This window comes from Littorina saxatilis, linkage group LG1, assembly GCF_037325665.1.
Source record: "Littorina saxatilis isolate snail1 linkage group LG1, US_GU_Lsax_2.0, whole genome shotgun sequence".
Classification (NCBI taxonomy): Eukaryota; Metazoa; Mollusca; class Gastropoda; order Littorinimorpha; family Littorinidae; genus Littorina; species Littorina saxatilis.
The window spans coordinates 13,203,766-13,217,358 of NC_090245.1; the positions used below are offsets into that span (position 1 = coordinate 13,203,766).

Genomic DNA, 13,593 nt, shown 5'->3' on the forward strand with positions numbered 1-13,593 from the left:
TTGCTCGCTCTTTACGTAGGGCACCAAGGATGTTCTCGTTGGGTGAGCGTTCAAATGGAAGGGTGTTTGTATCTGTGATGGTTTACGGGAGGCGCGCTGTGCCTTTAATCTAGCACATGATGACAGAAAAGAAGCCCTTTTTGAAAATTAAAAATTACATGAGTGTTTTTTTCCCTATTGTTGTTACACGAAAACGAACATATTTAAAAGAATTTGATTTTATTAACATCATTAGGCTGGTTGATGCGATGAAAGCAGCAAACGTGTTCCTGAAAATCCCTGGAGATAACAAGTGAGTACTTTTTTGATGTTTTCTCACGCTGTGTTTAATGCTCGTTGTCAATATAAAGCGATTATTTCAGTTTTGTTGTCGTCCGGGGTTCCTGCAGCTCATACAAATAGATGTAAAAGCTAAACTTTCCTCGGCCTTACTTGGGCGGGTCCGAGAGTAAGCTAACTGATGCACGTCAATACATACAAGTTTTACACCAAGCTCCGAGTCCTGAGAGAACTAGATACAAACAAAAACGTCCTGTATGTTTTTGTCTTGGTGCAGATTTTATTAAGATAAATTCATGTACATGTAGAAATTGATGTAAGAGTTGAATTTTTGCCTCTAAAGTGCGTCTACGTCTAGCTAAAAGGCAATTAAGTGAAATGTGAAAGTAGTAGGGCTTCTATAACCGTATATATATATCGTTATGGGAGAGAACCATAAGGTCGAGGCACAAAAAGTCAAGGACATTTGGTTGAGGGTCAAAACGTCGGGTGTGACGAAAGGTCGAGTGTGATCAAATCTCGAAGGCAAAAGGTTGAACAAGGTCGAGGGATTGAAAAAGGTCCAGGGGTGGTTTTTAAATATGAAACACACACACACACACGCACACACACACGCATGCATGCACACACACACGCACACACACACGCACACACACACGCACGCATACACACACACACACACACGAACGAACGCTCGCACAAACGAACGAACGCTCGCACACACACGCCCACTTTGAACTGTGCTTCAAAAATTAAGAGAAAGAGGAAAGAAAAAAAAATAAATAAAACTCGCGCGTTTAGCCGAATTATTACAGTAAAATGCGTGATGTATATTGTCATCTCACAATCTGTTGAGTATGGAGCTGTGTTTACCGTTAACCCTATTACGCTTTATTTACCGACAAAATCGTGGGTCCGTGAACACAAACAAACACCGGTCAATCAAGTTACTGTTCGTAAGAAAAAAGAACACTTAATTTATAACACACACAAAAGGCACTCGAAGCAGCGTTTTCTTCAGGTATGGATCATAAATGATAATTAATTAATTAGCAACAACGGGCACAGAATATTGGTGTCCTTGCAGAAAAAGAACCTGACCTTTTTCAACCCTCGACCTTTTTTCAACCCTCGACCTTTTTCAACCCTCGACCTTTTTTCAACCCTCGACCTTTTTTCAACCCTCGACCTTTTTTCAACCCTCGACCTTTTTTCAACCCTCGACCTTTTTTCAACCCTCGACCTTTTTCAATGCTCGACGTTTTGTCCACTCGAACTTTTGCTGTTGGCGTTTTGTCACACTCGACCTTCTGTCACTCTTAATCTTTTGACTGTCGACCAAATGTTCTCGACCTTTTGTGCCTCGACATTTTGATCCTTGACATTTTGTCGCGCACCCATACGTTACCATGTAATACTCGCAAAAAGGGTAACATCAAATGCTAGTATTTTTTAAAGGGTTTAAGCGCATCGGAGTATTCCACGAAACAAATAAAAGCACGGCTTACTGGCGAGGGAGGACTGACTGACTGACTATTTAGGGTTTAACGTCCTCTAAGACCAGTTGGTCTATATTGGGACAGGTATGGGTAATACGCTGAAGATATGGTGTGATACTTTGACTCGAACAAGCCCGCTGTGGCTGTCTTCTTCAGCACACCAAAATTGGGTTTGTCGTCAAAGTATCGAAATACGATCATGATAATCAGAGACGAGAGATGATGCATGCGTGTCTTCGTGTTTTCCAAGCCCTGAGACTTTCGCTGTGAACTTGGGATCTTTTTCGTGCGCATGTGTGCACACGGGGGTGTTCGGACACCGAAGAGAGTCTGCACAAAGTTGACTCCGAGAAATAAATCTCTCGCCGAACGTGGGGTTCGAACTCACGCTGATAGCGACCAACTGGATACAAAGCCAGCGCGCTACCAACTGAGCTACTTCCCCGCCCCAGCGAGGGAGGAGGGAGGAGACGGGAGGGAGGAAGTAGAGGGCAGGGAGGGGCTGTCCCGCTGTTCTGTAACCACAGTGCAGTTTGAGTATCTACCGCTACAGCGAGGGGATAGACGATGGGATTGTATAAACAGTGCAAGCAAAAGAGAACATACACAGGAAGTGCCGAGGTCAGACTAACTGCATGGACATGGCATTTCACAAGAGTATTCGGGGTCTCGGGGTCTCATTTACCGTGTGTATCCCATTCAAATAGCCAACTTTTAGCAAGCACAGAACAGCTGCGTAGCAGCGTGTGACTGACCCCTCCTCGTATTCCTTTTTCATCTTGCACGCTTGTTGTTGTTGTTGTTGTTGTTGTTGTTGTTGTTGTTGTTGTTGTTGTTGTTGTTGTTGTTGTTGTTGTTGTTGTTCTTCTTCTTCTTCTTCTTTCTTCTTTTTCTTCCAGTCGTCGTTCTCTTTTCCCTCAGTGACCAAAAGCAAAAGCTGCCATGTGCGTGCATCTATTTTACGGACAGTTGCACCAGCGCGCAATTATATAGCAACCATAAACTTAAATCTCCTTCCCCCATTCCATCATCAGTACTGAGCATCTACGAGCCCTCTCGCCCTCTCAGGTCCAGCTCTGCCGGAAAAGCTCCTCAAAGTACCAAAATTTAAACTGGAAACATACGGAAAGAAATCCTTTAAAGTATCAGGCCCCTTCTGTTTGGAATTCACTGCCCGCTGACCTTCGCAGTTGCTCTTCCCTATCTCGGTTCAAATCAAACCTAAAGACACACCTTTTCCGCAAACATTTACCGTAAAATAAATTTTCAAGCCTGATGGTCATTTTTGTCCCATGTACTGTATGTACATAGTTTTTCACGTACGTGTTTTGCGCGCGCGTGAGTGCGTATGTTTGTCATAATGTATTATTTTGCAATTTGCTTTATGTAGTGCGTGTGTGTGCCCATGCGTGTAAGCCTACGTGTTTGTGATAATGTTTTTTAGAGCAATGTGTTATTCATTGATATGTGTGTGATTGCAAGATGTTTTGTTGTCGTAGGATTTTGATTGTAACAATCCGCAGGTACAAGAACTTATCTTGTGGTGGCGATCTTTGCAAGTGTTTTTTTTAAATCGTATGACGTGTAAGGTCAAATTTGTGTTTTCATCTCATAATGTGCATGCCATAAACACTGAAGATTTCTCCTGATGGGCAATCACTTTCCGATGTTGATGAATGATAAAGCTATACCAAAAGACGAGACGTTGACAAAAATAAGAAAGCAAAAATGTATTACTTTTTCGAAACCTAATGATCGCTTTTTTATTGACACTGAGCGACTAGTGCTAGTGTTTACAAACGGCCTCCGAGGATACTGTCGTGTCAAAGTAAAGAGACATTATTTTGTATGCGTTCGACATAACCCATACAGATCACAAAAATTCTGCGATGTCGACACTTTAATGGAAAATCTATTGTTGTTTTTACGTCATTTACAATTTGGTTAACTATGCTTTACACGCATCTTTCACATCGGATTGATCAGATACAATGAAGCTGCACAATGTTGAAGTGGGTGCGTGTGTTCGTGTGTGTGTTGTGAACGAATTGTTTACAAATGAAAGTTTTTAACATTCAGCAGTGAATACTCCATATCTGAGTGTATTGGTCATATGGATGCCTACACAAACCTCACGGACGAAATATTTCACCAAATCATGCTGAGCAAGGAAGACCGTCCACTTGGTGCAGAATTGACGCCAGAAGAACGTGCAAAAGAACTGGCACGTGCCAAAGAACGGGCACTTGCCAGAAAACGTGCACAGGAAACCTTGCAAGACATCCAACAGCGAAAGCTGTACAGGTGTGTGGGAGAAATCGTCATACCCGTCTTGGCCGAAGAATTCATGCCAAAAAGTGTAAGTTATGAGGTAATCTTGAACTTTAGTGTGTTAAATTCATAGCTCAGAATACAGTGGCATTCTTTACTTATTTTTGATACAAGTCCCTGTAAACAAGCCAAATAACATTTGTCGTGAAATTAATTGACGGATTGAGATCCAAACTTAAGCATAATTAATTAATTTAGTTGGTTGATCGACGAAAATGACGCCGAAAAAGCTTACGTTTTCAACCAAGGAACATCATTTACACGACAGAGTTACGTCCCCTGTCGGAATTCACGGATAATTCCGTCTTTGACGCATGTAAACGAAATGCAATCGTACACAAAGGTACAGTTCATTCCGTGACTTCAAAGGGATCTAAAATGAATGACTTGTTTTACTTACAAGTGCAGGTTCTGCAAATTTGGAGGCTTACATGCCTCTGAATTTTAAGCTATGAATCGAAAATTTTAATAATAAATTTTCATTTGATTAATATACTTACCCAATTCACATATAGCAATTTACTTCAGATTAATTCTAGAACGCTGAACTACGCTCCACCCTGGTAAGGGGGGAAGTAACCCTAAAAATAGAATGGCCTTGACGGTCACATGACAACGCCAGGTCAAGGTTACCTCCCAACATGCACTGCGAACGCATGCTCTCGCCGCCATCTTTTACTCATCGCGGCTTTAAGCGCCCTTTTATTTTTAGGGGATCTAAAGCGGGGTAGGCGGGAGGGACTTCACTATGTGAATTGGGTAAGTATATTAATCAAATGAAAATTTATTATTAAAATTTTCTATTAAATTACATATCTTATCCCAATTCACATATAGCAGATTGCTAATTAAAGGCAGAGTAAGCCTTCCGTAAACCATCACAGATACGGTCAGGCTTTTACACACAGTACAAACACCCTTTCATTTAAACACTCACCGATTGAGAACATCCTAGGTGCCCTCCGTAAAGAGTGAACAATTTTCAAAGAATATTTTTTTGCGTGGTTTATCTTACCCCTGAGCCATCGTGAACCCGTGTGATCCAGTTTCCCTTTTTCACAATGTAGTCGTGAGTTAGTCATTTGAATGCGACTCGATGTGAGCTTATCTACAATAGCACGTTTTTATGCACGAAACAAACGGGTGTGGTTCACAAGAACTCTAGCGATGGCTTTTGACTGTTGAGAGGAACGGCAATATGCATAAACCGTCAGTCGTCTGCTACGACCCTTGCGTGACCCTGCTTCCGGGCTTTTCTTTTTTCAAATTTTCACAACTTCGAATTGCACTGATCTTGTCTTGATGAAAAAAGAATTCTTTTATGATTAAAGAATGTTTGTGCGACAAGCTGTCAATCTATTATTTAGATTTTAAAAGTTAGGTCAAGCGCAAAAACGCACCACGGTCCCAAAACATTCTGATAATCATTGATCCGCGGCTATGGCCAGTTTACATCGATAGAATGAGACCCGAAGGGAAGTAACTCACATTTGACCTGAGTTCAGGATGGGTCCAAAAAGTGTCCGAGACAATCTGCAAAATTAATTCTTTAAAAATTGCTCGCTCTTTACGTAGGGCACCTAGGATGTTCCCGTTTGGTGAGCGTTCAAATGCAAGGGTGTTTGTACAGTGTGTAAAAGCCTGACAGTATGATTATCTGTGATGGTTTACGGGAGGCTTACTGTGCCTTTAACTGAAGAAAGGAGGAATAAAGAGGTTACACACCTCGTCTCAGTGAATATTACAAATTAAGTAGAAGTGCAATGCAAAGGCTTTGCATATCCCCCGCGAAGGACAACTACGCTCTCTCTCTCTCTCTCTCTCTCTCTCTCTCTCTCTCTCTCTCTCTCTCTCTCTCTCTCTCTCTCTCTCTCTCTCTCTATCACACACATACGTACACACCCCAAGTCAAACACTCACACACACACCCTTGCAAACACACACACACACACACACACACACACATACACCCACATTCACATACGCTCACTTACTCACACGTACTCATTCACACGCACTCACTCACTCACTCACACAAACTTCATACACACAAAACACACACATGCGCACATTATAATCAGACGGACACACACACCATTACAAACACACATACACACTCATACACACACACACATACACACAAACTTCGGAACACGCACATACACATACACGGCACAGCCATTCTCTTTCTCTTTATTACACACACACACACACACACACACACACACACACACACACACACACACACACACACACACACACACACACACTCTCTCTCTCTTACTCTCTCTCTCTCTCACGTTTTTGCTTGCACACTCTCTCTCTCTCTCTCTCTTTCTCTCTCTCTCTCTCTCTCTCTCTCTCTCTTACACACACACACATACACACACACACACACACACACACACACACCCATACTTACAGTAACAAACACATGTGCACAAAATGCACACATACGCATCGCGCGAGAGAGAAAGACCGCAGAGAGGGGATGACGTCATATGCTTTGACGTCAAAGCCTTTCGACGTTATCTTCTTACGCGAGCTGTATCCATGGACTTGGAAACTATAGAATTTCTACCCGGCCAAGGCTATCCTTAGCGGATTATGACTTTATTCAGTTATTCTGCAGAAAAACAGAAATGCTGGAGAAAAACTGTCTTTTCTGCAGCATTTCTGCATGTCATCTTTCGCCAAAGCAACGGGTTTTTCTGGAGCAAAACATTTTACTGCAGTAAAATTGAAATCAAGAATGCTGCAGTAAAACGGTGCTGTTGTTTTACTGCAGAAAACCTGTTTACACTTTTTCTGCAGCATTTTGTACTGGCTCATTATAATGTTGGAGCACGCGAGCCCCCCTCTGTGGAGAGATGGACTCATCCAGAATTACCAATAGTTGTGCGTGACACGAATGTATTTTGTCTGTCTGACTTCCTTTCCGCCGGAAGTTCAAAGTTTCAAATTAAACAATGGCAGAACAAACTATTATACTATCCCAGGGGGCGACTGGTAATCTCCGAGTCCAATTCACCTTTTTGGTCATTGGAGAGAAATGGTATATTTAAATCTTGTACAAATTCGTTTGCGCTCATCTGGTTAAATTCCGCGCTTTTTTTATATGAGTCTTTAAAAAATCGTACTTGTTCTTTTATAATCTCTTTCTGTGTATTAAATACCCTGCCGTCTTCTGTCTGTAAACGATCCATAATTTTCATATTAGCTTTACTTTTTTCCAAATTCAAAAAATACTTTGTGTTTTTCTTCCCTTTTTCTATGAACTGAACGCGAGAGCGAACTTGGGCACTCTGGGCTTCTTCCAATGAAAAGAGCTCAAGCTCCACTTTAATGTTTTCTCTTTTCATTAACAGATTCAGATCTTGTGGATTATTTGCTAAAAAGAGTGTCCGTTTCATCCAAATCCTTCTGAAGATAAAGCTGGGATTAATTTTGTTTTCGCTTTCTTCCTGCTGCATAGGCTGTGCAAAATTCCCGCATTTGAATTTTTAATAATTCCCATTTTAGGTAATCACATAAACATTTATTTTGCAACAGAAATTCATCAATCAAATTATTCATTAAATCAACAAAACCTTTGTCTCGCAATAACTGATTATTAAATTTCCAGTAAGAAGGTCCGTGTACTATGTTCACAAACTGAATTTTCAACTCAATTAATCGGTGATCTGTATGTGGTACAGAGACCATGTCACAAAATAATGTTTTATCAAACAAGCCACCAGAGAGAAGAATATAGTCAAGTCGACGGGCAATGAAAGGGCTCTTCCTGCTCCAGGAGAACTCCTTTTCGTCGGCATGAAACAAGCGCCAAACATCATTCAAATCGTTACTATGCAAAACATTTTGAAAATTAACAACATCAGACTTTTTATGTTTTTCACCACTCACAATATCTATCTCGTTATTCAAAACACAATTGAAATCCCCACAAATTATTTTCTCACCTTCGAATTCTTCAAAACACGAATTAACTTGTGCCCATAATTGACTTTTTTCGACAGAATTATTATGAAAATAAATATTCACCAAATAAAGAAAATCATTTTCAAATGTAATTTTCAAGCACAAAATTCTTTCTGTTTTAAATACTAATTCTGCTTCACCACCAACACGTTTTTTAAGAGAATAATTTGTCCCATGCTCTGACAGGAAACTGAAGAATGAAACACTTTTCCACCCCTTTCTCTCTCCCACTGATCTTTCACGTCGTCCGTAATATATGATTCCTGCAAGCATATCAAATCATATTTTTTTTTTTAATAAATCAAATATAGATCTTCTTTTTCTTTTGTTACGTAATCCTCTTACATTAAGAGAACATACCGAGACGCTATTCATTAAACCCGAGTGTAATTAAGTCGCAAAGCCAATTCATAGTCCTTTACCATCGCCGTCGTCGCGTAGCACGTGAAAATCACCAGTCAACAGGGAAGTACGGTCAGGGTTCAGCACAAAAGACTGCCTAAGCTGTGTGTGTTGCTGTGTCGGGCCCTGTCGTCTCCGTGTCGCACGTGTTCTCTTTCCCGTCGCTATCGGGTGTTTGTGGCATTGTCAGTCTCGGTTGTTTGCTGCCCTGTTGTTTGGGGCTGCTGTCTTGTTTCGGTGATACAGATCGAGAACGCAATCGCTTTACTGAGCTGCTGTCTCGCTTGTTGAAGTGCAGGGTGCTCTGCCCAGAGACTTGCTTCGACTTGACTGCCCTAGGCCTCCCTCTACTGGTAGAAGGGCTTGGACTTTGTTGTCTGCAGGGGGCCTCTGGTTCCTTCGTCAGTGTGTTTGTTCTGGACGGGGTTTGGGGGGGGGGGGGGGAGGGGGAGGGGGAGGTGGAGGGGACATGAATTCGGAGGGGTCATGTCACAAATGGGATCGCCAGCTTGATGATTGTCTTTTAGACACTGGCGGCATTTGATGGGGTTGGGGCACTCTGCTGTTGTGTGGGATTTATCCAAGCAGCGCCCACACTGCATGAAACTGCCTTTGTTTCTTTGCTTGGGAACTCTGCAAAATTAAAATAAGGGAATGGTGCATGGCATACTGTAAAACTAAGAACGAATTATCAAACAGAAGAAAAGCAGAGTTACAGTCTGAATTAGATGAGATAGAGAAGAATTTGGCTCTTAACCCGACAGACAAAGAATTAGTTGATCAACGGGAGAAGTATAAAACAGAAATGGAATTGTATGCGATTAGAGAAGCAAAAGGTGCCCATGCACGGGCACGTGTAAAATTTATTGAAGACGGGGAAAAAAACACTAAATATTTTCTCAACCTAGAAAAGGCTCGAGCAAATAGTAAAGTAATGGATAGACTAACTAATGAGGAGGGACAAGTATTGAAAAAAAGACAAGATATTGTAAAAGAGCAAACTCGTTTTTATTCAAATAGATACAAAAAAAGAATTAAATTTGATGAACAATATGTTGAAATGTTTTTACAAGACGTAGAAGTTCCACAATTGACCGAAGAACAGAAAAATAGCATTGAGGGCATTTTAACTGAAGATGAAATCACAAAGGCTTTAAAAATAATGAAAAATGGCTCAGCACCAGGCGGAGATGGTCTAACAACTGGTTTTATGAATTTTTTCTGGTGTCAGATAAAGACAATGGTTATGTGTTCCTTGAACGCCGCTTTTGATAATGGTCAAATGTCTCCGACCCAAAAGAGAGCAGTTATAACATTAATACACAAAGGGAAGCAACTTTCAAGGGATGATCTGAATAACTGGCGACCAATATCTTTACTAAACTCAGATTATAAGTTACTGGCAAAGTGTCTAGCAGTACGCCTAAAAAGTGTGCTTGGAACAATAATTCATGAAAATCAGTTTGGTTTTATGAAAGGCAGAAATAGTCGCACAGCAGTTAGAATGATTGATGATATAATTACACATCTCAAACAAACGAACAAACCAGGGCTACTCATAGCTCTAGACTACAAAGCAGCTTTCGACACAATATCAAAAGAATACATAATGTATGCCTTTAAACGCTTCAATTTTGGTAACACTTTTGTTAGATGGGTCACTACGCTCATGAACGAAACAGTAAGTTGTGTAAATTATATGGGGTGGTTGTCAGAACCTATAGAAATGAACGCTGGAATTCGACAAGGCTGCTCATTCTCACCAATGGCCTTCGTGCTCGCCTTAGAGCTGCTGGCAGTCAAGATGAGGGCAGATCAGTCAGTTAAAGGGGTATTCTTGCCATCAGCCAATAGTACTAATCAAGAAAGACTATTGAAAATGATCTTGTACGCTGATGATATTACGCTTTTTCTGAAAGGCACTGATGATGTGCAAAATGCTCTGACATTGGTGTCATATTTCTCCAAGTTCTCAGGACTGGCTGTGAACAGACTGAAATCGGAGGCCATGTGGTTGGCTTCACAGAAGTACTCTGATGAGCAGCCATGTGGCTTCAGATGGAAATCTAAAGTCAAAATTCTTGGTATATATTTTTGTAATAATTTAGAAGCCTCGGAAATCGAAGAAAACTTGACAGAAAAAATCAATCAAAGATTTTCAAACACAAAAGCCTATGAAAAGGTAAAACGAAAAGTTATGTGCCAGGAAACAAGTAAAGGTGGCCTAAATATGATTGATTTGGGTGACTTTCAAAAATCCTTTGTACTTGGATGGTTTTCGAAATTACTGCAACCAAACGAAGAAGCTTGGAAAAGTATTCCACTCAGTATGTTCTCCAAACTCGGAAAAAATCTATGCTGCTTTCAAGCAAACGTCAAACCAGCCTTATTTAAAGGGTTGGGGTTGATTACAAACAAGTTCTGGAAAAGCGTTTTAGAATGTTGGCTTGACAACCATGAAAAGATATTTCCATGCGTGCAAAACATGACCCAGCTGGAGAATTTATGCCTATGGAATAACTCTCTAATTGCTTATCGTGGCAAGACAATGTTTCTACGTGATTGGGTTACATCTGATATATGCTATGTGAAGGATTTATACGAGAATAATATGTTTTTACCATTTCACAGGATTTGTGAAAGAGTTGGGCATAAACCAACAAGACTATTTGAATATGGGGCAATTCGCACAGCAATAGCATCCCTTTTTTTGAAGATGAATGATAATGGAATACAAGCTATGAAGGTAATGGATTATCAAAAAATAAGTACATTTAAACCCAGGCAGTTTCGTAAATTAATGGTAGACGCTTATCAAACTGAGACTATTGCAGTCAGTTTCTGGAAAAGAAAGATGGGAATTGAAATAAACAAGGACATTTGGCAGATAGCAAGCAACGCATCAAAAGAAGTAAGATTGAGACTGCTACACTGGAAAATAACTCATAACATTTATCCAACGAACATTATATTGTATAAAATGGGCATTGCAGAGAGTATTAGTTGTACACATTGTACAGAAGAGACAGATTATATCGAACATTTCTTTTATTATTGTAGAAAAATAAGCAAAGTGTGGAATCTTGTTGAAGAAGCCTTCTTCACCGCTTGTTCGAAAAGAATTCATGTTGATGTGCGGGATGCCCTATTTGGCCTAGTTAAAAGGAATTCTATTTCATCCGCTGAAGCAAACTATGTCAATTTGCTGATCTTGATTGCAAAAATGTGCATAGGTATTTATAGATACAGTACCCCTTTAGAGATCGGATGTATTTTTGAAAAAGAGTTAAGTTTAAGAAATATAATTGACTTGTGACTTGCATATATGTTGCTATCTGTGAAATTGAAATAAAGAAACGTTAGGTAACAAAAGGAGAAATGGTGACGGAAGAAAATATAGGACAAAATGTACAAAAAATAGTAAGTGGAGAGAGAGAAGATAGAACGAGAGGAGACAGTGAGAGAGAGAGAGGGAGAGAGAAAGAGAGAGAGAGAGAGAGAGAGAGAGAGAGAGAGAGAGAGAGAGAGAGAGAGAGAGAGAGAGAGAGAGAGAGTGGCAGACTATGGGAGAGAGGGGGAGAGAGAGACCGACAGAGTATGGGGGAGAGGAGAGAGAGAGAGAGAGAGAGAGGGAGAGAGAGAGAGAGAGAGAGAGAGAGAGAGAGAGAGAGACGAAGCAAAAAAGAAGAACAAAGAAGAAGACAGAAGAATCCGAAGAACAAAATTCAGAAAAAAACAGACAAGTCGAAGAGAAAGAAAGTGGATGCAGAGAAAGACAGACTAGGGAGTGAGTGAGAGAGAGAGAGAGAGAGAGAGAGAGAGAGAGAGAGAGAGAGAGAGAGAGAGAGAGAGAGAGAGAGTGAGAGAGAGAGATGTTGTGTGGACAAGTGTGAGAAAGAGAGAGAGAGAGAGAGAGAGAGAGAGAGAGAGAGAGAAAGAAAGGGTAAATGTAAATAAAATAAAAATATAAAAAAAAATTAAAAAATTGTCTATGATCTGTTTACTGTCCATTGAGTGTGAAGCTGAGAGAAAGAGTGAGACTGAAGGAAAACAATAATAACTTAATAAGAATTAAAATGATAATAGAAAAATAAAAAAAATAAAAAAAAACCTTCCGATATAAGAAAAAAAAGAAAGAAAAAAAACCGCACGCACATGTGTGATTAACAATGTCTGATCTCCTAAAAAACGAGAGTAAGAAAAAAGAGGAAAAAAATAAAATAAAAAAATAAATAAAAAAAAAAATTCTCCAGCATTTCGGTTTTACTCCAGAAAAACTGAATAATGTCATAATCCACCAAGAGCCAGTACAAAATGCTGCAGAAAAAATGTAAACAGGTTTTCTGCAGTAAAACAACAGCACCGTTTTACTGCAGCATTCTTGATTTCAATTTTACTGCAGTAAAATGTTTTGCTGCAGAAAAAAACGCTGCTTCGGCGAAGATGACATTATGCAGAAATGCTGCAGAAAAGAACGGATTTTCTCCAGCATTTGTCTTTTCTGCAGAATAACTGAATAAAGTCATAATCAGCTAAGGATACAAGGATGCCTTGGGTGGCGTTTGCTCAAAAAACGGGGGCGCCCATGTCATCCACCGTATTTTAGTTTGTATGTTCCCAATTTTTGGTGAACTTCCATCCCCAACTTTGGATCTTTGGATATATTCTGGAAAATATGCTTATTTGAACATGTTGGAGATTCTGATAACAGACAACTGTTGAGAAAAATCTTGACAAAAAAACCCATTTATAATACAGAGTTTGAACCTGTAGCACTAAAAATCTGAATACCAATTGGACCATTTGTTGTGTTTGTAACAGGAAGATATGATCAAGGAAACCAAGAAACCAGGACAGGACAAGCTGGATGCGGAAAGGATTCGTATCCAGGTTCTCGCTTATGCAGAGAGGATTCGTATCCAGGTTCGCACTTACGCAGAGACACAGCAAAAGAAAGACACACACACACACACACACACACACACACACACACATACACACACACACACTCACACACACGCACACACACACACACACCCACACACACACTCTCTCTCTCTCTCTCTCTCTCTCTCACGTTTTTGCTTGCTTGAAACTTGTT

General features: G+C 40.3%; 2 protein-coding genes across 2 annotated transcripts in view; both read left to right on the forward strand.

Moving 5' to 3' along the window:
- Positions 1-13,593, forward strand: part of LOC138962256 (deoxynucleoside triphosphate triphosphohydrolase SAMHD1-like) — a 285,667-nt gene that overhangs the window by 136,180 nt on the left and 135,894 nt on the right. The window lies entirely within an intron of this gene.
- LOC138965530 (deoxynucleoside triphosphate triphosphohydrolase SAMHD1-like) overlaps positions 1-13,593 on the forward strand; it is a 36,206-nt gene that overhangs the window by 14,024 nt on the left and 8,589 nt on the right. The window contains exons 8-10 of the mRNA XM_070337742.1: positions 236-292; positions 3,858-4,137; positions 13,314-13,415. Coding sequence (XP_070193843.1) covers positions 236-292; positions 3,858-4,137; positions 13,314-13,415 — 439 coding nt within the window. The remainder of the gene's footprint in view (positions 1-235; positions 293-3,857; positions 4,138-13,313; positions 13,416-13,593) is intronic.